We start from the raw sequence: 27,553 nt of genomic DNA, 5'->3' as shown, positions 1-27,553 counted from the left end.
ACAACTTCCTCCAAAGGCAATTTTGCTGTCAGGCGTAGAGCTGGTACAGAAAACTTAATTAAAAGATTAATTCCACACCATTCTCCTGGCCACGGGCTGGGTTTGGCTTCGTGTTCCCAGTGCTTGTATAACTTGGTTGCTGTTGCAGAAGGGCAATGGACGCTAAACAGGTGCATTTGGCGCTGCAGAAAGGTTGAAAGGAATTGTGCTGCACGAACTTGAGAGAATCGACAAGTCCTTCACCTGAAAAGAGTTTGTTTTAAGCACGGGGAAAGCGGCAAAGGAAATTTCTCAGGCGGGGCTGAAATTGCTGCGGTGAGGCCCAGCGGGGACCGGGGGCTGTGGGGAGCGGGGGCACCGCCCGCTGATCACAGCCCCGACTGCGGCCGGGTTTTGGCAGGAGACAGTTTGGACTCGACGATCTCGAAGGTTTTTCCCCAACCTAGTTCATCCTGTGACTCCGTGAGTGCAGAGGCAACGCTGATTCTGTCCCGCCTCACGGCGCCGAGGGCGGCGAGACCCGCCCCGGTTCGCCCCCGCCCTCAGTCCCGCCCTCAGTCCAGTCCCGCCCTCAGTCCAGTCCCGCCCTCATTCCCGCCCTCATTCCCGCCCTCATTCCCGCCCCATCCCGCCCTCAGTCCCGCCCTCATTCCCGCCCTCAGTCCCGCCCCATCCCGCCCTCATTCCCGCCCTCAGTCCCGCCCCGCCCGCGCGGCCCGGAAGCGCTGTCGCGCGCGCCGGAAGCGCGTCCCCCGCGGCCCGGCGAAGATGGCGGCGGACGCCGCCACCGAGCTGCTGTTCCTGGACACGTTCAAGCACCAGAGCGCGGAGGTAAGGCGGGGGTCGGGTCCGCCTCTCCTCTCACCTTTCTCCTTCTCCTCTCCGTTCTTCTGCGCTACTGCCTGCCCCCCCTTCACTCGCTCCGGGGCCTCCGGGGCGTGCGGAGCCCCCTGTGGGGCGGGCCCCGGCGGCGGCCGGGCAGGAACAGCCCCAGGGCAGGTCCCGTCGCGGGCGGGCTGCCGCCTCCTCCCCGCCTCGCCTCACACCGAGCCTTGCTTGAACCGCTGTCCTGGCAGCCCCAGGTGCTTCTGGCAGGGGGCGGAGGGTGGTGGGAAAGGAGCGGGGATTTAGAGGCGGCGGGGAGTAGAGGCGAGCGGAGAACAAAGAAGATGAGCGTGCTTCGAGAAGGCGATAATGGAAGACGTCGATTAGACGGCCGTGCCCTGCCGCTTTTGAGATTCCTGATGCTCTTGTGTAGCTGAGATGTATTTGTGTTTGAGAGATATTCCCTTAGATTTATTCACTTTACACACAATGAGTATTTCAGACTTTTTTGGCAGATATTGCACTTAGAGCCTGTTGGGATCCTGAGCATCTTTGAAGCTGCTGGTGTTGCAGCAGGTTTGCCCGGGGCTGAGCTCAATTCCACTGTTTCAGACAATGTTAGGCGGGGAGTGTTGCCCAGCGCTGTTCCCTGGATAGAAACAGTAGCCACTCTTACTCCTCTCCAGGACCCTCTGTTCTCTTGTTGAACATTTTTAATCGTGTTCTTTTTAAATACTTTTCTGTCATTTGAATGCTTACCAGTGACACTGTCCAAACCTGAACCTTATGTATTTTATGTGTTTTTTGAAAACCTTCCTTATGTTGCACTAATTCTTCTGCTTTGTGGGTTATGAGTGTTGCACTGGCACTTACAGTTCTTGAAAAGTACTGCTGTGTTTTTGAATAACATTATTTATTTGCCTTAGCCATGCAGTTTAACTGCTGTTGAGCAGTTCTGATGTAGGGTCTGTTTTAATGTTTTGTAGGAAAGGTGGCTTGAATTCACTTTGCTGTTTTGGTGATGTTGATGCATGGCTGTCAGGACATTATCCTGGATCATTTAAAGAGGAATTTGTCTTTTTTTGGGCAGTGCTCCTGGGGGTGAAGCTCCCCAGAGCAGCCCTTCCTCCAGAAATCTGAGTCTCCTGCATGACTCAGATCTTTTTTAGAGGCGCAGATGAGCTCCCACAGCCCTCACTGCATGCAGGCTGCACTCACCCTGTTCCTGTTGGTGCATCTGTGCTCTCTGTCCTGGCAGGATTCCTTTGGTTCCACCAACCCACTTGTAACACATCAGCCCCCAGGCCAAGATGTTGTATTGTGTGCTAAAAAATGCCTGCATGGGTTTTATTAGAAGACAGTAATACATGCCCAAAACCATATCTTAAAAACTGTTTTTAAAACTCCACTTTGTCTGTTTCATTGCTTACTAGCTTTCTAAAAATTTTAGTACTTGCTTTCTGCTGGTTTCATTTGCTTTCTGATTGTGATGAGATACATTTTGACAGCAGATCAACTTGTTTTTTAATTTTCATTTTTTAGTTGTGTTAATAGACAGATCAGTGGTTTGGGTTTTTTTTTTTTCCTATCAGTCTGCTAATTCATCGTGCTAATTGGAAATGTGACTCTGAGCTTCTGTTAAATTCTTTATATGTTTACAATTCAACATAAAGTTACATATGTGTATTGTTTTATGAACATATCTATGCTAAAAATGATGGATAAATGTAATAAGATCTAATGCAGTGAATATAGTGAGAGAAGACATCCGGCATTAATTATTTAGTAGCTGCTACATGGAAAGTCACTGTAAGTTTGATAACTTCCTAGTTTGCTCAAACACCTTTTCTGAGGGTGTAAGAATTCTTTACACTGGCTGTTTCTGTGGTAAATAGAAATGCTGTTTGCTAAAGGTTTTCAGGTATTGCACAATTGGAAAAACATCTTATGGAATTTTTGTACAGATCTAGCAAAACTGACTTGCAGTGTTGTTATAATTTTTTATATTATGTTTGAAATATTAAATTTGTAATGTTTAGAATTACACCACACATCCCTTCTGTCTGACAAAAATGGCCTGTTACTGTTTAAAAGATTCTTGCAAATAAAGACAGTAAATAAAGTAAATAAACCAGTGATACTTTCTGTGAAAAAATAATGTTAAATATACAGAAAGTGTCAAGGTTATGTTTAAAACCCCAATTTTTCTGTGTAACAGTGTTTATCAGTGTTTAGCATTTTACAGAATTGAATTTTGTAATTAAGATTGCAACATGTTCCATCAGTAGAGAATACAAGTACATTATGGTGTTTGTGTTTTATGTTCCTCAGACTTTGGTTCTTCTTTGTTTTGTAGCAAAGTACCAATATTGATGTGGTTCGTTTTCCATGTGTGGTTTACATAAATGAGGTCCGAGTCATTCCTCCAGGGGTGAGAGCTCACACAAGTTTGCCTGACAACAGGGCTTATGGGTAAGTGAAAGATACCAGCTGTCAGATTCAGGAAAACCTTCCTCTGTTTTTTAAACTTTTGTATGTCAACAAATCTTCCTACATAAAAATGTAAAATGCATTTATGTCTTTGCTGAACTTGTAATTGTTTTGGGGCGTTACTTAAACAGTATAATTTTGTGGGTTTTTTCCCCTTGGTAGTCCTGCTTACTCTGAGAAGGAGCTTATCTAATTTAATTTTACTTTTATTCTGTTTCTAGAGAGACATCCCCCCATTCATTTCAACTGGACTTGTTTTTCAACAATGTCAGCAAACCAAGTGCCCCTGTTTTTGATCGGCTGGGAAGGTAAGTTCTTTCAAGATTAATGTGATTCATTATCTACCTTCCTGAAAAATTTTATAGTGCAGAGAATACACCACATAGAAATAGAAAATTCTGTATCTCCCATGACTTTCATGTTTGGTTTGGATTTTGCTAGTTTGTGTTCTTATTCTTTTCTCTGATCAGTGTGGAAGGACAGAAGTTTAGGTTAAACGTAAGAAAAGTTTCTGTTATTTTTAAATTTACAGAGCCCATATATATTAATGCAAAGAATTCTGTAGAAAGAAGTGATTTTTCACTCTCGTATATATTTGTTTAGTGTTTTATTATTGACTTGTGTGATTAGTATTGCTGTGTTTTATTTCTGTAAATGTGCTTTGTGTTGATGAAAAATGACTTTGTATCTTTCATTTAACAGCCTTGAATATGATGAAAACACTTCAATTATTTTCAGGCCCAATGCAAAGGTAATGCAGTGGGATTTAAACCTCTTCTTTCCCTGCATATCTGTCATTTAGGTGTAAATATGGTTTCATGTGGTGTGTTGGTACTGTGTAGTGTTTATTGTTTCAAACCTTATCCTAAAACCTGCCTGTAGTTTAGATACTCTTTAATTTAGTCTGTTTGTAGTTTTAAATATTGTTTTTGGCTTGGTTTTTTGTTAGATGTTTTTTCATTAATAGGCTGTAGTAGATTAGGGATCTATCTAGTTGATGTATATTCTGCAAGGAATTTATTTCTTTTAGAGAAAGATTATTTGTTGCAATGGCTGATGTGTTTAACGTTTTTTCAGTTTTCAAAATGTGGGATAAAGAGGTATTTTAATGTTGGATTTTTCCTTTGGCTTTTATGCAGCTACTGATACAGTGATACTTGAGTAACTGTTTCAAAGTTGTCTTTAAGGGCTTTTTCTTTTTCTTTTTTTGAAAACCCAACAGGTCAACACGGATGGATTGGTTCTTAGAGGGTGGTACAACTGTCTGACTTTAGCAATATATGGCTCAGTTGACAGGGTCATAACTCATGAGAGAGAGTCTCCTCCACCACCCCCTCCACCTCCACCTCCCCAGCAGCAGCCTGGATTGAAAAGGAATCCAAAACACGGTGAGTCTGGGGAGAAGACAGAGATTTTTTTCTTTTACAAATCAGTGTTACAGTATCCCATCAGAAAAGCAAATCCCCAGTTCTTCCACATTTTAGATTACAGTGACTTTCATTTTTCTTTATTACGTCTTTAGTTTCATATTTTCTTCTAAATTTATATTGAATGGTTTTAAGTAGGGTTTCATCCAGTGCTTTTATGAGAGTGGTTTATTTGATCTGTTTCTAGTTAGTTTAGATGGTCAAAATTCAGTTTTACTTGTGTGAACTCATTACAATGTAGATGATTGGAATATAAAAAAAGGTGATTAGAATATGTTGAAATCATAACAAAAAAATTTCACAGTCATATTTAACTGTGCTTGTCTGACTTGTGTGAGATACGTGACAGAAGAGAGCTCTGCACTGGTTCTAAAACAACCGTTAAAAGAATCCATGGTCAAGTTTCTGCTTCAATTTTGGTTTTAGATTTAAAATTAGAACTATTGTTCAAAGTATGGCTAGAAGACTGCAAAATTCGAATGCTATGTGCAGTTAAAAACAATTGTAAACCGTAAAAACCAGTTGAGTGTCGTGTAAACTTTTCTTTTAAAAGCAAATCAGATATTGTTGATAGAGTTACAATATGAGTAGTGTCAAAACCGAAACTGGCAATTACTCATGTACGTTTTAAACAAGTATTACATTAAAAAATCAATAGTGTTAATAAGCTTGTTTATTGATGTAGTTCTTGTTTACATCAAAAATTACTTTGTCAAAAGTGACTTTAGAAAGTTGCCTCATGTAATGCAGAGTGTAGATAAAATAAAAGCTGGGCAATGGTGTTCCCCAGTCAAAAGTAGCACTGAAACCCCCAAATTTTCTGCTTTTATTCCTGTGGTTTCATTAAGTGGAAGTTTTTATTTTCCCAATAAATACAGTTGATGGAGAGAAAGAAGACCAATTCAATGGCAGTCCTCCCAGACCACAACCCAGGGGACCAAGGACACCTCCAGGCCCTCCTCCTCCTGATGATGATGAAGATGAACCTATGCCAGTGTCAGGTAGAATGAGAAGAGACTGTGTTTTATTTGCTGCACATCACTGCTTAGAGGAGGCAGGATTCTGTGATCCTGCCCAGTGTGAGGTTTCTTGTCTGCTATTACTTTTGCTGGACAGATTCAATTTTTGGAAAGGGATATGAGGAAAAAAAATTTTGGCTTTGTTAAATTACATCATTTTAGAAGACAGTAGATTGAGAATATTGGCTGTTGACCAATACACTGTTGAACATGCTGCTCATGTTTTACATAAGTGTTCTGTTGGCCCTGGCATCTGTTGTCCTTCATTATTTTGCAGCATCTGCCAAGTTACCTGGTCTCTGTACTGGTTAAAGCACCAAGAAGTCTGCATGTTCATAGTCCTACTGAACTAAGTGATTGTGTTCGGTCAAATCATGTAAAGATTTTCAAGATGCTTTTTTTGTATCTCTAGTGTATGTGATGCAGGAACTTAAAACATGTATACTGCCATTAAAGACAATAAAAATGTTTCTATAAATATATCAGAAAAAAAAAAAGAGGGCTGAGAAGAATCTCCTTTATTGGATGCAGAGGGATACATACTAGGCTGGAAGACAGACATGGGGCAGAATGAACCCTTAATAAGCAAGGAGGGAATGGTGCCCAAGTGTATGGGGCCAGATGGGATCCACTCATAGGACCAGTCCTGTTCAATATCTTTGGATTTCAGAAAAGTGCTCTTATTTCTGACACTTTGTATTTGTTTTTAGTTGTTGGGGAAAAAGAAGATGATGTGGACCATAGGGAAGATTACTTTGAGCCCATTTCTCCTGATCGAACATCCATTCATCAAGAAAGCCAGTATTCTGATGATGGGGAAGTAGAGGAGGATCAACCAGAAGAAGGGGAAGATGATGATGACGTGGATGTTGAGGAGGAGGAGGATGAGGATGACGATGACGACGATGATGATGATGGTCAAACAGTAGAGAGTATTGCTGATGAGGAAGAAGATGAGGAGGAGGAAGATGATGAAGATGAAGAAGAGGGTGAAGAGGAGGAAGAAGGTGATGATAAGTTGTAAAGAGTTTAGAAAAAAAAAGAGTTTTATGAAATTTTGATGGCAGCTCCTTCATGATGAAGACGTGCAAAGGAAACTGAATTTTTTTCCCTTGGTTATTGCAACATTGTCTTATCTGTAGTCATGACATATCTCAAGAACAGTATTTTGCTATGGAATATTTATTCCTTTATAGTAAAACTTTCTATAAATAGAGGAAAGTAGATACAGTTGTATAGGTGAGAATGGACATTCAATCTTGTTTTGTTTAAAAGTGTAGGAAAGTGGTGAAAGACTATTTCTTAAGTAAAACCCAAATGAAGTTGTTTATGCAGTAGAGTTAGTTTTCATCTTCTTGTGTTACTTGAAGATCCCACCTATGTCTATGCAAAAATTTCAGGCTAGAAGTTTTATGATAGATGCAATCACTGGAAGAAAAGTGGACAATGTACTTGTAGTAATGTGTCCTCTAGTTAAACCTTCTGCTTTATACATTCTTTTAAATGACTCCATTATTACATAAAAAACACCTGTCACATGGCACTTTCCACTCATGTCTTGAAAGAGAGAAGGCTTTTTGTATGTTAGTATGTGATTATTCTCTAGCTAGTTATATTTGTGTAAAATGAATTGCTACTTTGTATTTGGAAGATACTTTCCACAGTTATGAACTGGTTTATTCATAACTGATTTGGTAACTTAATCTTTCTCTTTTTAGGAGATGATGGCTATGAGCAGATTTCAAGTGATGAAGATGTAATTGCTGATCTGGAACGTGAAACATTTAAGTATCCAAGCTTTGATATTGAATATACTCCTGAGGATCTGGCATCTGTGCCTCCTGTGACATATGAACCTTTTGAAAAGGAGCTTGGACCACTTTTATACTTCAGCTGCCCTTACAAGACTGTATTTGAAAATGAAGTTGCTAAAATAAAGGACCAAGAACCAGAAAAAGAAAATTCAGGGGCAGTGGAAGGCTCAGTTAAATTAACTGAACTGTTGGAATTATATCAAGAGGAAAGGGGTGCAAAGTGGGTCACTGCATTAGAAGAAATTCCAAGTTTAATAGTAAAAGAATTGAGCTACCTGCTGGTGAAAGACACAAAGCAAGACTATATAACCCAGCTAGTAGACTGGACCCTGCAGGCTTTAAACCTTCAGGTGGCTCTCAAACAGCCCATTGCTTTGAACGTTCGGCAACTCAAAGCTGGGACAAAATTGGTGTCTTCATTAGCAGAATGTGGGACTCAAGGAATAACGGTGCTCTTGCAGGCAGGAGTTATTAATGTGTTGTTTGAACTGTTGTTTGCAGATCATGTATCATCTTCCCTTAAACTTAATGCTTTTAAAGCTTTGGATAGTGTCATTAGTATGACTGAGGGAATGGAAATGTTTCTAAGAGGTGGCACAGATGTACATGAAAAAAGTGGTTATCAGAAACTCCTGGAACTCATACTGTTAGATCAGACTGTGCGAGTTGTTACAGCTGGTTCTGCAATTCTCCAGAAATGTCACTTCTACGAGATTCTGTCAGACATTAAAAAGGTGGTTGATCAGTTAGCAGAGAACACCCCTCCTCTTCCTAATCACACAGAGCCAGAGCAGGACCAGGACTTGGCAGGACTTGAAAGAACCAACCAAGAATATGAAAACGATGTGGAGGCTCCTATGGACATGGATCATCTTTTGGAATCTTCTAATATAAGTGAAGGAGAGATGGAAAAACTTGTTAGTCTTCTTGAAGAGATCTTCCATTTGATGGAAACTGCTCCTCATACAATGATTCAGCCACCTGTGAAATCTTTCCCGACCATGGCACGCATCACGGGCCCTCCGGAAAGGGAGGATCCTTACCCTGTCCTGTTCAGGTACAGTAGTTGCAAATCCAGTTTCTAGAGTGTTATTTCCTCCAGCTTGATAGAGATACATTCCAAGGGTGGCTTTTTTGAATAACACTTTGCTAAATGTGTCACTTAATTCTTTTAGTCTAGATTCTAGATTGTGCATATAAGGTCTAAGAGAATTTGATAAGTTAATGTACCTGTTACTTTGCTGGCTTTCAATCAACCTAGAATGCACCTAACCAGAAGTTAACATCTCCTTATTACTGGTGATACGCTCGCCCTTCAGTTGCATTCACAGATGCTGACAGGTTATGCTAGGTGCTGTCCAGTTTGAAAATGGTTGTGAATTTAGAGTGTTTCATTTGAATCTTGGAACATGTCTGTGTGTATGGATAAAATAGGTTGGAATTCCTCAATCTACATGTCGAGGTGGCAAGATGCAAACTGGCCTCAGATTCATGGAGAGGTCATGGGTTGTGTCTCTGTAGCTCACTTTGACAGCACAGGCAGAGGAACTGAGGCCTGCCTGCCTTCAGCCAGTTAAAACATCCCGTGGGTTCTTACTCTGTTAGCAAGTTTCTGTCTAGAAAGTATTTCTCTAAATGCCGACAGATTTCTTTGGTAGCAGTGTGTAGGTCATGGCTGAATATAAGCATCTACATGCAAAGAGTCTTCAGAAATTGCCTGCTAGATATGCTATAATGATTGATTTCCTAGCACGTTTAAAATATTGAATCTGACATTCCTGAAGATTCAGATGCAGCAAATTTATTTAAATAAATACATGTCCTGCTTTGTGTATGTAGATATGGTTGAGGTGGTTTTTTTGTTTGTTTGTTTGTTTGTTTTTTTTTCTTTTTTTTCTTTTTTTGGCGATCAGAATTTCAGGATTTATTTCTTGTAAATAGTATAGCAGTTACATTTTGTAAGGTTTAAATTTTGTACTACTTCACAATGAGTTATTATTTCTTGTAGTCCGCAGAGCAATAAGTGCTGAAGCTAGAAGATACGTAGTTTTATAAAACATTATTGTGCATGTTGACAAATATTTGTAACATTGCTGATTATTTTCCTGGTTTTGGTTGTTTGTTGTTTGTTTTTTTTTTTTCAGATATCTTCACAGTCACCATTTCTTGGAATGCATTACTTTGCTGCTGTCTCTTCCAGTGACAGGTGCACATCCAGCTGTGCTTCAGGCTATCCGAGATATATTGCGGTTCCTGGCACAGTCACAGAAGGGTCTCCTTTTCTTTATTTCTGAGCACGAAGCAACAAACCTGTTGGTTAGAGCACTTTGTCAGTTTTCTGATGCAGATCAAGAGGAAGGTCTGCAGTCAGATGGTGCCAATGAGGATACTTTTGCCCTCTGGCTCCTGCATTCCACACAGACATTACAGTGCATTTCGGAATTGTTCTGCCACTTCCAGCGGTGCACAGCCAGCGAGGAGACTGACCACTCAGACCTGCTGGGAACACTTCACAACCTTTACTTGATCACCTTTAACCCTGTGGGAAGATCTGCTGTGGCTCATGTATTCAGTCTGGAAAAAAATCTCCAAAGTCTTATTACTTTAATGGAGTACTATTCCAAAGAAGCTTTAGGGTAATGTATGCATTTATTTATTTCCTTCAGTTTTTTTTAATAATTCAGTAAATATAATTTTTTTCCTTTTATATCCTGATGTTTTTATTTAAAACCAAACCAACTTTTAAGTAGAAGCCTGTAATACAAAATCAGGCCTGTCATTTGTAATCAAGTACTTAATACCCCAAATCTGTGTAGGTCATCCACAAAGTTCTTGTAACATATGTAGGACAAGCTTTGAATTATATGAAAAAAATCAGTAAGTAGGCAGTTTTCATTCAAGCATAAATTATTGCCTGTGAAACAAGCAAAAGGCTTGACTGGGTACAGAGAGTACTGCACACTACTCAGGGGTGGGAATCTCTCAATTCTTCAAGTTCTTGTAGATGTTAAATACAGTCATTGTTTTCTCAGGACAGGCAGTTGTACTACTTTAGGTAGCAGTGATTTTAAAATTATTTGTGAAACAGATGAAATTACATAAAAATATTTGCATGCCACTTGACTGGATCTCATGGTTTGTTGGTGCTGAAATAAATATGAATGTGTATAATGCAGCAGAAAGTGTTCACTTACCAAAAGCATAGGAGGAAATTGTTTGGGTTTCTTTTATTGATTATGGGGCAATCCTTGTTGGAGATAAAAGTTCTGTAGGTAGATTTTTAGGGATCAAACAATGAAAATCCAACATATATCCAGTTGTATTAGCTGAGATCTAAAGAAAATCCTTGTTGTTTCAGAGACTCAAAGTCTAAGAAGTCAGTTGCTTATAATTATGCCTGCATCCTTGTTTTGCTGGTGGTACAATCTTCCAGTGATGTCCAAATGCTGGAACAGCACTCAGCACCTTTGCTGAAGCTTTGTAAAGCAGATGAAAATAACACCAAGTTGCAAGGTACAGTACGTGTAATTATCAACTGAATTGTGTGAATGTATAGAAGAAATCTTTTTTATATGAGTAATTAGTGCTTCACAGTTGTCTGGCTTGGATAATGAAATTACTTTTCCAGTTGCATCTGATTAGTTGAGTCACTGAGATAATATGCAATTTTTTTTTCTGTTAATGAAAGTTAAATAGGAAATTATTTATAGTTAAATTATTTTTCAAGTAAAATAGCTGTCGTGAATTTTGGGTAATTACAGGAAGTTTGAAATTATTCAAACTACGTTGATAATAGGGGGAAAATTTCTGTAAAAGTGGACTAACTAATCAGTGAGCTGAGTCTTATTTTTGTTTACTATTGCTATTGTCGTGGTTTAACCCCCACTGGACACCAAGTACCACACCACTGTTGCTCACTCCCATGCCCACCCCTGGTGGGATGAGGAGGAGAATCAGGGAAAACCAGGTAAAACTCATAGATTAAGATAAGAAGTTAAATTGAAAAAAGTAACATATAATAATCTTAATGATAACAACAATAATAATTATAATAAAGAGGAGAGAAGAGATAAAATCCAAGAAAACAAATGATGGACAGTGCAATTACCCACCTGCTGATCAATACCCAGCCCCTCCCCAGGCAGTGATCAGCCCCTTCCAGGCAACTCTCCAGTTTTCATACTGAACATGACATCCTGTGGTACAGAATACCCCTTTGGACAGTTTGGGTCTGTTCTCCTGGCTGTGCTCTCCAGCTTTTTGTGCAGCTCCTCATTCACAGAGCATGAGACACTGGAAAGTCCTTGATTTAGGGTAAGCACTACTTAGCAACAACCAAAACATCAGTGTGTTATCAATGTTGTTCTCTTGCTGAATTCAAACCACAGCACTGAACCAGCTACTGGGAGGAAAACAAGCTCTGTTCCAGCTGGAACCAGGGCAGTGATGTAGTCTGACAGGATCTTTACTACTAAATAATCCTGGGATTGTTTTAAGGCACCTAGGCAGGCATAGTCCATGGTACCCTGTTACTACATATTTTGGTGTCCAAGCTGTCTCTTGGTGTGTTCCCAGCTTGTGTTGACTTAACAGATCAGGCCTGGGACACTCAGAAAAACCCTGCTGGGGACTATTCTGACACCTGAACATTGAAACTGATGTCCAAAGTTGTGCTCTGCACTGGTTAACTGGCTCATGTAGACATACCAATAATTGCTTCCAAAACTTAAATGTACTGAAAGAAATCAGAATTCTCCAAAGTTTTAGTTTTAATCTCTCCTCTGTCATGCTCTTATTTTTACTCCTCACCTGATCATCAGACTGCTTCATGAGAAGCAGGGCTAATTTATTAAACCGAATCATGAAATCAGTCTGAGTCATCAGTTCATGTCCACTTGATCTTCATGTTCTAATAAATATTTTCAGGAGCAATGGCTTCTTTTAAATCTTTAAATGTCTTATCCTAGGAACATGGGACTTTCAGGTTATTCTAGACTAAGAGAGAGACTGACAATCTGTAAGAACTTCTAATGTGAGTTCAGTGCAGGGCAGAGATTGGCTCTGTTTGGGCACTTAATAGAAGTTTTGTACTCAGTTTGTAATTACCTATTCTCTATATTAAAGGGAATGTGTTTTGGTTCTTTTCTTTAGCTGACAGTGCCCCTTAGTGTCATTTGTAAAAAATGTCTAATTACAGATAATGCAGATAACGAGATGAAAATTGTCTTCAGATTGACTTGAGCCAACTTTTCTCAGTGTGCATAATATATATTGTCTGTCTTGAAGTTTTGTTTTTGTTGATGCTTTTCACCTGGCTACAGCTGCACTATGTGCCCCACAAATTTCATACTTGGTTTTAGTACCTATTGGGTAAATTAAGTACATTTTGATTCAAAAAAGGTTTTATGATCATAAATTCACTGACCTAAGTCCTTCTTTTTTTCCCCCAGAGCTCAGCAAGTGGCTTGAACCTTTGAAAAATCTTAGATTTGAAATAAATTGTATTCCAAATCTTATTGAATATATCAAACAGGTCAGTAAAATATAGGTAGATACTATCTTTTATTTATATTCTATAAACTTAGACCTTTTGTAGTCTGATATTTTGTCTTAGATATGTACTAACATATGGTATTTAAAAATACGTACTGTTATCCAAAAGAGATGTTTCTATTAAAAGTTATGATCCAGGCTGGGTCTTGCATTGTTATATTTATTGAAACAAAATCTAAGGTAAATATATGACGCAAATATCTAATTACTTAGATATATTAGCTTCCTGTAAATCACAAATTTTGCAAATGCAAAATGTTGATGCTCTTTTTTTGTTTCTTTCTTATTTTTTGACTGCTTACAGAAAGGCGAAATAATTACATTTTTGACATACTTACAGTGACTAAATACAGAATTTGAATACTAAGCAGCAATATACTCATAAAGTCCTTCCTTGTAATACAGACTTAAGCCTTTTTTCTTTTTCTCTTCCCCTAAAAGAATATTGACAGTTTGATGACCCCAGATGGAGTTGGTCTTCCCACTGCACTTCGTGTTCTTTGTCATATTGCGTGTCCACCACCTCTGGTAGAAGGTATGGCTGATATATTTGTACAAGTTGAAGTACAAATCTTAGTTTTCTGAGTCTTCTACTTAAACCTGGCTAAAGTGCAACTGTGATTGCCCAGGAGAAATACAGAAATGTTATTTCTTTTCTGTACAGGTCAACAGAAGGACCTTAAATGGAATCTGGCAGTTATTCAGCTCTTCTCTTCCGAGGGAATGGACACGTTCATCCGGGTGTTACAGAAGCTGAACAGCATCCTTATTCAGCCTTGGCGACTCCATGTCAACATGGGCACCACACTGCACAGAGTCACTACTATCTCTATGGCCCGCTGCACACTCACACTCCTTAAAACAATGCTGACAGAACTCCTGAGGGGCGGATCCTTTGAGTTCAAGGACATGCGTGTTCCTGCAGCACTTGTTTCTTTACACATGCTCCTCTGCTCTATTCCTCTCTCAGGCCGCTTAGACAGTGATGAACAGAAAATCCAGAATGACATTGTTGATATCTTACTGACTTTTACACAAGGTGTTAATGAAAAACTTACCATTTCTGAGGAAACTTTGGCGAATAATACGTGGTCTTTAATGCTGAAGGAAGTTCTTTCTTCAATTTTGAGAATTCCTGAAGGCTTTTTCTCTGGACTTATATTGCTTTCAGAATTGTTGCCTCTTCCACTGCCCATGCAGACTACTCAGGTATAACTTAGATTTTAGTATTTAGTTTATAAAGAATTTTTCTTTATATATAATCCTTTAGAGATATGTGAAACAATGAATTAAAGTTGTAAGGCATTTGTGCTCCTACAGATTCTTTGTAGATAAGTCTTTTTCAACAGAGCCAAAATGGATGTTATTTGGAGCATTTTTCTTAAGTTAGCAGTCATATGTTCTTTCGTCCCTTGTGAGATTATCTAGACTCCTGTTCTGTTAGTTAAATGACTGTCTCTGAAGCTTTTAACTTAGCTCCAAATGCTGAACTTGGTATATTAAGGTTCTTCTTTCTTTTGTCATAGATCTTGAAATTGTGATCTTTAATAAGTAAGCATAAAAGATGTGTGACAATCCATGCTCCTGAAGGAATACCTAATTTCCTGGCTCATGCCCTGTCATTTGATGACAATGAAAATGACATTCCGTATTTTTAATGAGGACAGTCCTCATACTTCATCTTTGTTTATACATGATGATAGAATTCAGGTCTTGTCATAAAAACTGACAGGAAGAACCCTCCTGCCCCTCTGTTCCTGCAGGTAATTGAAGCCCATGATATTGCAGTGGCACTCAACACCAGGAAGCTGTGGAGTATGCACCTCCACGTGCAGGCCAAGCTGATACAAGAGATCGTTCGATCCTTCTCCGGGTCATCCTGCCAGCCCATCCAGCACATGTTGAGGCGGATTTGTGTCCAGCTCTGTGACTTGGCTTCGCCCACTGCGCTTCTCATCATGAGGACGGTGTTGGATCTAATTGTAGAAGACCTCCAAAGGTATTTCTGTTTTCTCTTGCAGAGATTTCATTCATGAACTGTTAAATTCACCTTGCTTCTGCGCAGTAGATTTAGCAGGAGGAAAATGCTTTTGGAGATACTATTCCTCATGGGCTGAATGAATTCTCATTCCAGTGCTATATGCTGTGTCCTGGTAATGCTTAAGGTTGCCAGAGAACCAGCTCATACCTCTGAGTTTTGATGTAGACAGTTTTATGTTGCATGTTTATGGTAAGTGTTTTAGGAAGATTTTTTTCAGGCTGGCCTTGCAAAGCCTCATTTCACTTATGAAGTGCTTTTAAGGACCTGTATGACATAAATAAGAAGAGTAGGCCAGTAAAGTTTGATGTACTGGGATTACATATGCATGTAGATGCTTGTAAACTGGAGGAAGTTGAATGATACAGGTTCAGAGGGTTTTAAAACTGAGTGCTCTTTCTTTAAAGCATAATTATGCCCTTAGATACTGTTTACATAACAGCATATTTATCTTATACAGTTAGATGCCCTACAGTATGTTAAATGCATAATAGATTAATTAATGATGTGACCAGAAATTCTTTAGTGAAAGTTGAGCAGTTTTCAAAAAGAAAATGGAATTGTAAGGTTAAGTGTGCAAACTAGGTGCATTTTTTCTAAAATGCAGAATTATGAGTCCTGTGATGTTGTTTTTATAGTGTCATAGATCACTTTAAAACAACTTTTTCACAATGCACTGATACCCTTTCAGCAACACAGAAGATAAAGAGAAACAGTACTCTGGACAGACCACTAGACTGCTCGCTTTATTGGATGCCCTGGCTTCACATAAAGCTTGTAAATTGGCTATTTTGCATCTTATCAATGGAACTACTAAAGGAGATGAAAAGTACGCAGAGGTTTTCCAGGAGCTCTTGGCTTTGATGCGATCAGCTGGTGACAATGTCACTCATCAACAGTGTGCTGAATACGTAACTTCCCTTTTGCAGTCCCTCTGTGATCAGGTATTTGCTATATTTAATGCATAACATGTGTTGATTATTGTAGGAGACAAATTAAATGCGGTTTTTCTTAAGTACTTTCTATTTTTCCAAAATTAAAAAAAAAATCAACATTGTTAAAAAGTGTGCATGGTTGGCTACTTTAGCAGATATCTGCCTTCTTGTTCTTGAATGTAAATACTTTCCATTTTATGACATGTCTTCTGCATTATGTGCACTGTTCTGGTAGCTCATTAGAGACCAGAAACTGAATGGCACAAAGATTTCCTGTCCCATCAGCTCAGAGAGGGATGTCATTTTTCCATGTGGGCCACTGACAAAATTTGACTTGTTACTGTTCATTTCTTACCTAGTTAAATAAATATGTATTCTTAGTGGTCTAACTGAAACCTCTAGAAAATGTATTCCAAATCCAAATGTATTCCACATACATAAAGATATGTATGCTATACTGGTACTGTAAAACTCCTCCATTAAAAAAAAAAAAAAAAAGTAGAAGTTACTAGAGAAAGGTAAGAAATATTAGTTGAAAATTGATTCATAGACAGGCCCGGTAGTTTGTCATTAATATATGCACAGATTTGCATGTCATTATTTGTCTCACTAGTGCATGCAGTGCTTACCCAGTTACACAAAAGACATTTGGATGTTGTTGGTCAGTAGAGATAATCAGCCAATTGCATATAAACAAGATCTCTCTGTCCATACAAACTCATTGGGAAAATCAATCTTGTTTTATTTTATGTAAAATATGGAAATGACGGAAGGTCCTGAACTCCTTAGGTGGTGTCTGCAGCCTCTTAATTTTCACAGAACCACAAAATCAAAGGATATCTCAAATTGGTAGGGACCCATAAGGATCACCAAGTCCGACTCCCTGCTCTTCACAGGAATATCTAAAACTAAGCCATGACTAAGAGTGTCATCCAGATGCTCTCTGAATTCTGACAGGCTTGTTGCCTAATCATTTCCCTGAGGACTCTGTTCCAGTGACTGACCAACCTCTCAGTGAATTTTCCTAATGTCTAACCTGAATGTCCCTTGATGCAGCTTCATTCCATTTCCTTCTGTCCTGTCACTGGTCACCAGAGGGAGGAGAGCACCTGTCCCTCTGCTACTCCCCTTAAGGCACTTCTAGATGGCTGTGAGGTCACCCCTCAGCTTCCTCTTCTCCAGGCTGGACCAGCCAAGGAGCTTCAGCCTCTTTGGGGGAGTGTTTTGAGATTGATGGACACATTGACTATCTAGGCAGGAAACTTTGTATGTTACCCAACGAGTATTTGGCTTTTATTTTAGCTCTGCTACGATATTTCAGAATTTGAAGCTTTTATGTTTTAGAAATAAATAATGATTTGTAACCCTTAACAGAACTGAACAAAAAGAATACTCTAGTATTTTGCTGGTCAATAATAATGGAAATACTGGAATGAGATGATAAAGGGATAGTGAAAGAACCCAGTGCTTCTGATTTCATGTATGGTTTATATTTACTGCAGGTATACAGAATGCATTTTTACTATACATATAATAATCTTTCTTTTAGGATATTGCACTTATTTTACCAAGTTCTTCAGAAGGCTCAGTGTCTGAATTAGAGCAGCTTTCCAACTCCTTACCAAGCAAAGAGCTAATGCCCTTAATTTGTGACTGTCTGATGGAAACATTAACGAATTCTGAGAGCAGTTACAGCTGTCTGCTGACATGCATCCGGACAATGATGTTCCTTACAGAGCATGACTATGGCTTCTACCACCTGAAGAGGTATGGTGTTTTATGATCTCACTGACAGCCTAAAATTGTTTCAAACTGTAGTGTGAAATAATTTCCTGCATGCTTAGTAGAAAATGTTGAGGATAAGGCACCTAAGCTTTTGTTTCTCTTTGGGACTTCAGTGTTTTACTCAGTATTTTGGTGTTCACCCTCTGAATAATTTCTGGAGTGTGCATACAGAAGCATTTAGCTTCAAAAAGTAGACAAAGCACTGAAAACAGGTTTGTACACTCTGTTTCCCCACTTCAAGGCTGGAGGATTAGAATGAGATATAGTGCTCTTGTTCTTTCCCTTTTGAGACACTCAAAGAGCTCTCATCTGGAACACTGGAGAACTGTCTGTAATTCCTCTATTTTTAGGGGATTTGGTTTTGCACTTCCCTGAGTGTTCTGACCTCCAGACAGTTAAGGCTTTAGAAATGAATTGTTTTGTCCAAACTATTTTTGTTAACTCCACTCACTTTGAACAGAATATATATACATGTATTGGACAATATTGTGTTGACATTTGATTCTTTGTTCTGTATTTGGACCTGTTTCTGTTTGCTGAAGTTGAAGTGCAGAGGCCAAAAGGTGAGGTTTGCAGAGAGAAAAAGGAGCCGTGTCAATACAAGGTTGCTCAAAACACTTCAAGTTGTGCTGTTGGATGCAAGAAGCCATACAACCACCAATGAAAAAATAGCAATTTACAGATGCCATCCTTTCTGTGATCTCCTGTGTCCAGCTGTCAGCTTCAGTGCACAGCCTTGCTATTTCTGTTCGTGTTGCCTTTAAAGTTTGTTTTTTGCAGTTAGGCATCATGGGACATAGTGAAATTGTAGCAGCAGGCACAATCCTGCTTCATACATAAGGTCCTTGTGCAAGCACATATTTCTGTATGTCAGTCCCTTTTCTGCTAAAGATGAAATTGTAATTTTTGGAATGTTTTGGAGGTAGTATATCTAGCTGTATATGTGCAGTCTGAAATATCTACAGACAGTACTGGTGAAAACAGGAGTAGTACAGAGAAAATAATGAAGCCTCAGCTTTGTGATCAAGGTTGAACTTGATAATTGTAAAATTTGTGTGGTTTATTTTGCATATATGTAGTTTTCTTATAACCAGTTATGGTGAAATGGTCACAATGTTATTTACTAATAAAGTATTTTCCCTCTTTCTGTTTTTAAAACAGCTCTCTAAGAAAACACAGCAATGCTCTGTACACTGTATTAAAGCGAGTAATAACTAGTTTCAGCAAAGACACAGGTGAACTGGCCTCTTCATTTTTGGATTTTATGCGACAGATTCTAAACTCTGATACGCTGGTAAGTGAATGTGTATTGAATGCTTAAACTCAGTTCATTTCTCTGAAATCTGCAGTGTGGGACATGTTCAGGAACAATTAGTTCAGAAAAGAGTTGATTCTGCAGATTGCTGGGTAAGGCTTTTCCATCAGTAGTGTTAGTGCCATCTTTAGTTTTCAAAGAAATCTGTGAAAGCTGGGCAGGATATATGTTTAGTAAGTAAGAGGGTTTTTCAGTAGGAAGAATGGCATATCAGTTCATACTGACTTCATAAGTGAATAGTGGTATCCCAGTTTTAGATTTGCTGTGATATTTAGATAAGTTACATAATTAGACAACTTAGATAATGCTGTGGTATCCTGGTTTTAGATTCACAGCATCCTGTTAGAGAGCTGCTGTATCAATGTGTAGTATAGAAAGAGTGATAAAATATTTGTTAATTCTGTGATACAGACCTCATCTTGTACAGACAGAAAAGGGTTGCATTTGTCTTGGTGCAGTATATAAACTTGCTAGTTGAAGTGTACTTTGTTAAAATAATTTACATCATATGTTTTTAAATCAAGAGCTAGCTAATTTTGCTAGATTTGCTCTAATGTGTGCTTGAATTCAAAGTGGTTTGCAGTCCAGAAGTACTGAACATTTATGAGTACTTATACCCCAACTGTCAAATATTTCAGGGGTGTTGTGGAGATGATGGAAGCCTTATGGAAACAGATGGATCCCATTCAGGTAGAACACTGGGTCTTACCACTGCAGAGTTAAAACATCTACTGCAGAACAAAGAAGAAACACCAGAAAGCTTGCTTCTTGATCTGGAAAAACATGTTATGGTAAAAGAATTCAAATAATCAAGTTGATGTTTTCTATTAGCACATCCAAAGAGGCCAGGCAGTTAATGGTGTCATGGAAGGCAGCACATGCCTACAAGCAGAGGATATAGGTAGTGGTGAAGCAGATTATTAATGTAATAAACAGGAAACCCAGCTTAGCAGTGGTTCGATGTTATGGGTGACTGGTAACAAGTGGAATTAATACTGGGGGCTGGATTTTGTTGGATGTTTTCATCAGAGGCCTGAACAGTGGATACGTTTTCAGTGATTTTGTGAATACCAGTAGGATGGAGGGGCAGGGGTGACTAATTGACGTGCAGCAAAACCTCAATCCAGAGAGACCTCCATAAATGCTTTAGGATTGATTTGGCAGAAAGTTTGTGTGGTTCATTAGGAAAAATGCAAAGGTCTGCAGTGAAAGCAGGATAATCCGCTGCCCTGTTGCAGGCTGGGCTGAAAAGAGCCAGGTGGTTATGTTGGTTGATAGGCAAAATGTGGGCCAACAGTGCACAGTCACCAGAAACAGGTGAGTGTGTGTGTTCTGAGCACATCCAGGGGCCTTGTCTCCCATCACTGCTGCTGAGCTCTCATGTAGAGTGTTGTGTTCACCTTTGACCAGCTTTGCCCTCTCACCAGTTCTGGGCAGTGCTGGGGAAGCTTGAGAGGGTTCTACTGAGGTGGTCAGGGACCTACAGCACATGTGCTGGAGAGAGAGGAGGAAGAAGCTGGGCTTGTTGAGCCTGGTGGAGACGGCTCAGGAGCTGTTTCAGAGTTTACCACAGGCTGTTTGGGGAGATAGCAACGAAGATGATGGAATCAAACTTCTTTTGGTAATTCCAGGCAATAAATCAAGAGGTAGTGATCCCAAATTGTGGCTTCAGAGGTTCAGGTTGATATTAGGAAAAAAATAAATTAATCACTGAGAGAGAAGTGAAGCACTGAACAGGTCACTGGGGCTGTGGGTGCTCTGACACTGGAACATTTTTTAGGCATGACTGGATAAAGTTATGGCTGACCTGATCTGGCTTTGATTACAGTCCTGCTTCAAGCAGTGATGGTGGGGACTGGACTAGAGGATGTGCAGAATTCAATACATCCAACTTTTCTGTGGTTATAATTGCAAACTTAACTCTGATATTCAAATCTGATTCTATGTAACTGATGCAGTTAGATGGCTTAATTTAAGAGAGTCCATGAAACAGCTGCTCCACAGCCTGTTGATCACAAATGTCTTTCAAGTGCTATATTCCCTCCTATCCCTTCCCTGGCTGCCTGCATCTATTAGGTAAGAGATTAAATGCCACAATTGTTCTGAATGAGGAACAGAAGATACAGGACTTTGGAATGCTTTAAGAGAGAGCTTCTTAAATAAAACCTGGGTAGTGTCTTCCTTGGGACTGTTACAAAGGATATTGCATTATCTGGGAATGAAACCTTGAATGTGCATGCGGTGACATGGTTTGTTTAATACCACACCTAGGAGCTCTCTGCTGTTGTTTGTGTACTCAGGTGTCTTAGTTTCACTACTTGTGACTGGATAGACTGTTGTATAGTACCTCCCCGTTTTTTTAATAAATAAACAAAACGTTTTTTCTTCTCTGAGGAGGGGAAAATATTCAGACTTATTCTGTGTTGACATAGGATCGTTCTAAGGAAGATGATGGCCTCGAATCCTTACTGGACAACATTGTTGGAGTAAGGCAGATGTTGGAATCAGCAGGTGATGCTTGTCCACTGAGTGATCAAGATGTTGAGCCTACTCTTTCTGCACCAGACTCTCTTCAGAATTTGTTTAACAACAGGTAAAATGGTTGAGTGTGTCATCAGTCTACCTGTGATTTGAGAAAATGGAGTAATTTATGCATATGTAGATTAAGTCTATTAGAAACAGGATCTAAAGAGCACTGTTGTCACTACTACCCACTAGTCCCACTATATTTAACATCATGTGAGTATCAAGGGTAAGGCAGCAAAGTTCACCCCAGGTTCTGTGGTGCTGTGTACACTTGCAGCTGCTTGTGGTTCATAACCAAACAGGCCTTTGGCATCGTTTTGTTGTAGGACCACGTACGTGTTGGCAGATGTGATGGATGACCAGCTGAAGTCCATGTGGTTCTCACCCTTTCAGGCTGAAGAAATAGACACTGACCTGGATATGGTAAAAGGCTTCGTTAACCTATCTGAAGTGGATTTAAAAATGAGGGTTAATCTGAAATAGTAGCATCAGAAATTCATATGGTCAAATGGTTTGTTTTCCTCACCTTTCTGACTTGACCCAGATAGAGAGGTTGGCATTTGTTAAAGGGTTTATCAAATGCCTTCAGATTGACTTGGAAGCCTCTACCAAATTGCGATCTTTTGCAGTACCCTAGGGGAACAGTTGCTGTTTGTCAGTCCCAAACTGCTTTTGCACTGCTGAGGCTTTTCATCAGTTTGTATTGAACATAGAAAAGAATGTGATGTAGTTTCTTTTACTTGCTTGTCTTCTGTCATTGCAGTAATATCCACAAGAGCCTGATAACTTCACTTTTTTTTAATTTTAAATGTTTGCTCTGATGTGACAAAAGTGGGAAACATGGCAGTAGTAAATGAAACTATGTGCACTAATGCTTTTCACAGTTTTTGAAACTTTTGTAATCTAAACTTTAAAGCTAATAGTGAAAAATACAGTACCATTCCTGGTTTTTTAGAACTAAGGAATTGGCAGTGTCTTAATTTCTTGTGTGAGAAATAATCAGTTTCTGATGACTTCATTGCCTTAATTCTTTTTCAGTTTTACTCTTCTAATTTATGTGCAAAGAGAGTTATGTTTTAATTTCTTAAGCAAAACCAAAACTGTATAAAAGTGATATTTATAGGACTGTAACTTAAGCAAGAGAATTGGCCCACTGCAGATCATTGAGTGATAAGGCAGATGTTCATATTTGAGAGCTCTGCCCTTCACTCCTTTTGTGTTTTTTGTTCAGATCTGTCAAGATAATTTTGCTGTAGCTCTGCTGTGTATTTTATTTTGTTACTGTTGCTCTATTTTTTTTTTTTGAGGTGGTAGTAATGATTTGATTAAACACTCTCTCGTTACATCTAGTAATGATTTGATTAAACACTCTCTTTGAAGGTAAAAGTTGACTTAATTGAACTGTCAGAGAAGGGCTGCAGTGACTTTGACTTGCAAGCTGAACTGGAGAGATCATTTTTGTCAGAACCATCATCTCCTGGACGCACAAAAACCACAAAGGGGTTCAAGCTTGGCAAGCACAAGCATGAGACCTTCATAACTTCAAGGTAAAAGGAGTTTAATGATTTAACAGTGCCTTCAGCATTGTTTTGTATCTCGTCAAATACCTTTCAAATTGCATCTCCAATATGGAGAATGCCTGACCATCAGTAGTACAGTGTTACATTAGCTAACTCAATCATGGTTTGTCATGACAGTGGGAAATCTGAGTACATAGAGCCTGCGAAGAGAGCTCATGTTGTGCCACCACCCAGAGGAAGAGGAAGGGGAGGATTTGGACAAGGAATTCGACCACACGATATTTTCCGTCAGAGGAAACAGAACACGAGCAGGCCACCCTCCATGCATGTGGATGATTTTGTTGCTGCAGAGAGCAAAGAAGTGGTTGCTCCAGATGGGATACCACCAGCCAAAAGGCCACCAAAAGTGTCACAGAAGATTTCTTCACGTGGTGGGTTCTCAGGGAATCGTGGAGGACGAGGAGCTTTTCACAGTCAGAACAGGTTCTTTACACCACCTGCTTCAAAAGGTATGTCGGTTCCAGTATTAGAACTGGAGCAAATACATGCTAAAATTGCTTCAGTAATACTAACCCAATTTCCTAGCAGTTTATCATCCCCACTGTGAGGTCTTCCTGAAGCAGTGTTGTTGCAATGAGTTGTTTAGCACCAGGAAAGATTCTCTTGAAGATGAGAACCTCCAAAGCTGTACTGTTGAAACAAGGCTGTGAATTCCATTGCTGCCTTTCTGCCTCTCTTCTACAAAAGGAGTCAGCTGTTTCAGCAACACTTCTCTGCCTTTTGTGACATGGTAGTTCCTGAAATCAAGCACCACAGTACATCTCTAGGTTTAAATGAGGCTTTGGAATTAGAAGATGGAAGATCCTGACAAGAATAAGATGCAATTTTCAGTGAACCTGGAGATTGTAGCCTACAGAGAGTTATATTTCTTTTGTAGATAGACAAGATTGCATTCCTTTTCCTTCTATCTCATAATTAGGCCAAGTCTTTGCAAAGTAGAAACAGAAAATACTTGTTTATAAAGTTATCAATACTAGGGTTTATTTCGCCACAAAATCTGAAAGCATGAGTCTGTCTTAGTATGCTAGAAAATGTGAGAATCCTTTTAAACTTGAGTCCTTGCCTGATAAATAGATCCGTTCCCTTGATTCTGTGCAGAATAACTTGTAGACTTCAAGTTGGAATACTGGAGGTTTGTTGATACAGAGTATCTTTATCTATTTGAAGTGTGTAAATATGATGTTACCACCCTGAGTATTGTGAAGATTGAAAGAAAAAAACGCCTCAAACCCAGTGATGTTTGCTCAACAATGTGTTGGTTTTTCTTTCCCTATCTAGGAAATTACAGTCGTCGTGAAGGTGCTCGAGGCTCAAGTTGGAGTGCACAGAGTACGCCCAGGGGAACCTACAATGACAGTAGAGGTGGTCAAAGCAATTTTAACAGGGGTCCACTGCCACCACTGAGACCATTAAGTTCAGCAGGTACATGGTATTCATATGGGCATCGAACTATAGAGAATTCCTTGAATTTCATTTTTGCTTTACAAATGAAACCATGCAAGGATGCTGCAGACACCTTGAAATTCAGCAAATGTTTTAAGCATATATGAACAGTTGTCACTGAGACTGTGTCAAATACGTGCTCTCATACGAACGACCCTGTAACCCATAAAACTTGCTGAATTGAACACTTGATGGCAGAATCTTAATTTTGCACTCAGACTTTTGTCATTCGGTTGTCTTCGTACCTCCATGGTAATCATAGCTCAATTAAAGCAGCAGTGCTTGCCTAAGAGAAAAATGAAAGTTAAAAGGAGGAAACAGACGCTGTTTGTCTTGTCTCTCATCTTGGTTTTGTTTCTTATGCTTTTGCAGCAGCTACTCCGCCTAGGGCTTCTTTTTTTTTTTTTTTTTTTTTTTCCAACTGAGTATACTTTTCTTTGCTTTAAGGCTACCGACCGAGTCCTCGCGATCGTGCTTCCAGAGGCCGCGGAGGAATTGGACCGTCTTGGACAAGTGCTAATAGTAGTAGCAGTGGTGGCTCAAGAGGGAAATTTGTTAGTGGAGGCAGTGGAAGAGGTCGTCATGTACGTTCCTTCACACGATAAAATAAAGACCTAATGGTGGAACCAGCTCAACCTTGTGGACTTCTGTGAAGATGGCAAAGAAAGCAGCGTCACTAATGGACCAATTCAGAGTTTCTGGTTATCTGGAGGACACCAAGAGAATATTTTTGTCTGAAGAAAAAGCTTTTGTTTGATACAAGACTTGAAATTTCAATAAAATTCAAGACTTTTTGTGTACAATTGTAAAATTTTTGTTCCTTTTGAAAGAATGTTTCTTTTTTTTTTGTGGATTTCAGTAGACAATGTTCAGTAAAGCACGTCTTTGAGTTAAGACTTGAAGGACTTCTTAAATATTCATTGTGCCAAAAGAAGGGTACAAGTGTTTTGTGTGTGACTTATTACTGCAAGAAAATTAAAAAATATGTATGTAAGGCAATTTTGGTTTCTTCTCTCAGGTTTAGAGCCATTAGCCCTTTTTCCTTTCTTTTTTTTGTTTTTGTTAGCCAGTTTGGGTTATTAATGAATGAGGCATATCTGCCAGCATAGAATGATTGAAAATAATCTGTTGAAGAATACAAATGTAAATGTAATTTTGTAGGTTTTGATGTACATCTTCGGTAATGAGATTAGAAACTTGTAAGTCCCACACCAGGTAACATTTGAATAAAATCGTTTCTAGCTTCAGGGAGAATAAGTCAACATTCCATCACTTACTTTACAACTCCAGCTCATCCATTAGGAGCACAAGAGTTATTTCATTGGAAAGCAGTGTATACTTTCAGTTTGAAAACAAGATACTCATACCCTTAGAGTACCTGGAGTTAATTTGTTCCCTGCCTCTCCTCTACCTAACATAGTTGAGGAGAGGCAGAGACACAAGTATATAACCTGAGCAACCATGTACTGAGGTAGTGATGTTAAACCTTGTCTATAAAGAGTTGGAGTTTTGTTCCTGGGATTAGACTGAGATACAGAGCAAAAAGAAAAACTTTGAGGAGTAGGAATTCATAAAGAAATGTCAGTACTTGATTGAATTTTGAATTTATTTTCATATTGAATTCAGTGAAGTAAGGTTTTATGTGTTTGCATTCCTTTGGGCTCCATGGGTTTCACAGAATTAACAGATTTTCAGTAGCCATTGCAGTTTTGGACAGGGTGGGGTGTGGCAGCCTAAAGGCCAGATGCAATCTTTGCAAATGAGCTCCACTGTCAGACTTTGATTTTCACTTATGCTTGGTCTGTTGACATTACAGAAGTGCTATAGAGGGGTCTTATTCTACTTAAATACAGCCCAGTTCTTGTTTTATGTGATTTTTGGCTTACTTTGGACAGCTTGTCTGCCTAGACTCATGAACACCCTATTTTAACTGTTTCTAAAGTATGATAATATGTTAAATTGAAATTATTTTACCTTTTATACTGCCTGACTAAATTAAGTAGGTTTTTAATTTGATATACAGAAGGCCCCTATTAGCTGTATTTTTTCTGTGACTGTCCCACTGCTAGGAGGTGATTGAAGAACTATGAAAGTGGGAAGCGCCCATGAATTGACTGGGTTCACCTACAGGGAACAATATCAGGTCATAAAAGGTTTTGCCTTATTTGAAATAACATGGACAGATTTGGATTGGAAGCCAAACAATTTTCTGAATGATAGAATAACAGGGAGATGTAATTTTACTAATAATTATAATGACTAAAATGGGTGGAGCTTTCACAGGCATTACTGTTATTAATGCTATTTTTTTAAGGAGCACTGCATAAATATTTTTAAAGCTGACTCACTCCTTTATAGCATGTGTTTAAGGTGGTTTTATTTTTTTAGAAATTTTACTATTTTTGAAACTAGCAGGGATATAAATCATTTGGTTTCTGTCAGGGAATTTGAAATGAAAAGTAAAGTGTCAAGCATGGAATAAATATGTAAATATTCAGTACTGGTTCTTCAAAGTTTAAAATACACAGCATGTCACATTAGTAATTTTCCAACTAGGAGGAGTTAAAGGGTTGGTTACGTTGGCGTATGAAAGCTCTGTAAATTTAGTTAAACTCGAAAAAAGAAATGTGTGTATATCATGGTTTTTGTTTTCGTTTGTTTTTTAATTAATGAATTTAGTTCTGTGACCCTTCAATGCAATGCGGTTCCTTTCATGGATAAATTCAGCATGAAATAATGCTGTTTAAAACTCAGGTGTTACTTGGTTTGCTGCCATGAGTAAATAACACTTGAAAGTGTTCAA

The 27,553-nt window shown here is 39.0% G+C and overlaps 1 protein-coding gene across 2 annotated transcripts; it reads left to right on the top strand.

Moving 5' to 3' along the window:
• Positions 1 to 757: 757 nt before the first annotated feature.
• On the top strand, positions 758 to 25,553 carry VIRMA (vir like m6A methyltransferase associated; the record flags this gene model as incomplete). Of its 2 annotated transcripts, XM_083858047.1 has the most annotated exons (24): positions 758 to 831; positions 3,182 to 3,297; positions 3,537 to 3,623; positions 4,018 to 4,066; positions 4,538 to 4,703; positions 5,621 to 5,743; positions 6,472 to 6,774; positions 7,480 to 8,632; positions 9,720 to 10,211; positions 10,934 to 11,088; positions 13,026 to 13,108; positions 13,570 to 13,663; positions 13,793 to 14,337; positions 14,892 to 15,127; positions 15,858 to 16,110; positions 17,651 to 17,868; positions 19,048 to 19,180; positions 19,840 to 19,992; positions 21,634 to 21,794; positions 22,054 to 22,150; positions 23,108 to 23,274; positions 23,425 to 23,756; positions 24,586 to 24,729; positions 25,198 to 25,553. In XM_083858047.1, the coding sequence occupies exons 1-24, from the start codon at positions 769 to 771 to the stop codon at positions 25,353 to 25,355; spliced, it is 5,481 nt and encodes a 1,826-aa protein (XP_083714173.1). In that variant the 5' UTR covers positions 758 to 768. The 2 variants fall into 2 exon arrangements, with proteins under 2 accessions (XP_083714173.1, XP_083714174.1); XM_083858048.1 differs by lacking the exons at positions 14,892 to 15,127; positions 15,858 to 16,110; positions 17,651 to 17,868; ... (6 more) ...; positions 24,586 to 24,729; positions 25,198 to 25,553 and having other exon boundaries at positions 6,472 to 6,768; positions 13,793 to 14,343.
• Positions 25,554 to 27,553: the final 2,000 nt, after the last annotated feature.

This window comes from Zosterops lateralis (assembly GCF_965231275.1).
Source record: "Zosterops lateralis genome assembly, chromosome: 1".
Classification (NCBI taxonomy): domain Eukaryota; kingdom Metazoa; phylum Chordata; class Aves; order Passeriformes; family Zosteropidae; genus Zosterops; species Zosterops lateralis.
This window is presented reverse-complemented; position numbering and strand designations above follow the sequence as displayed.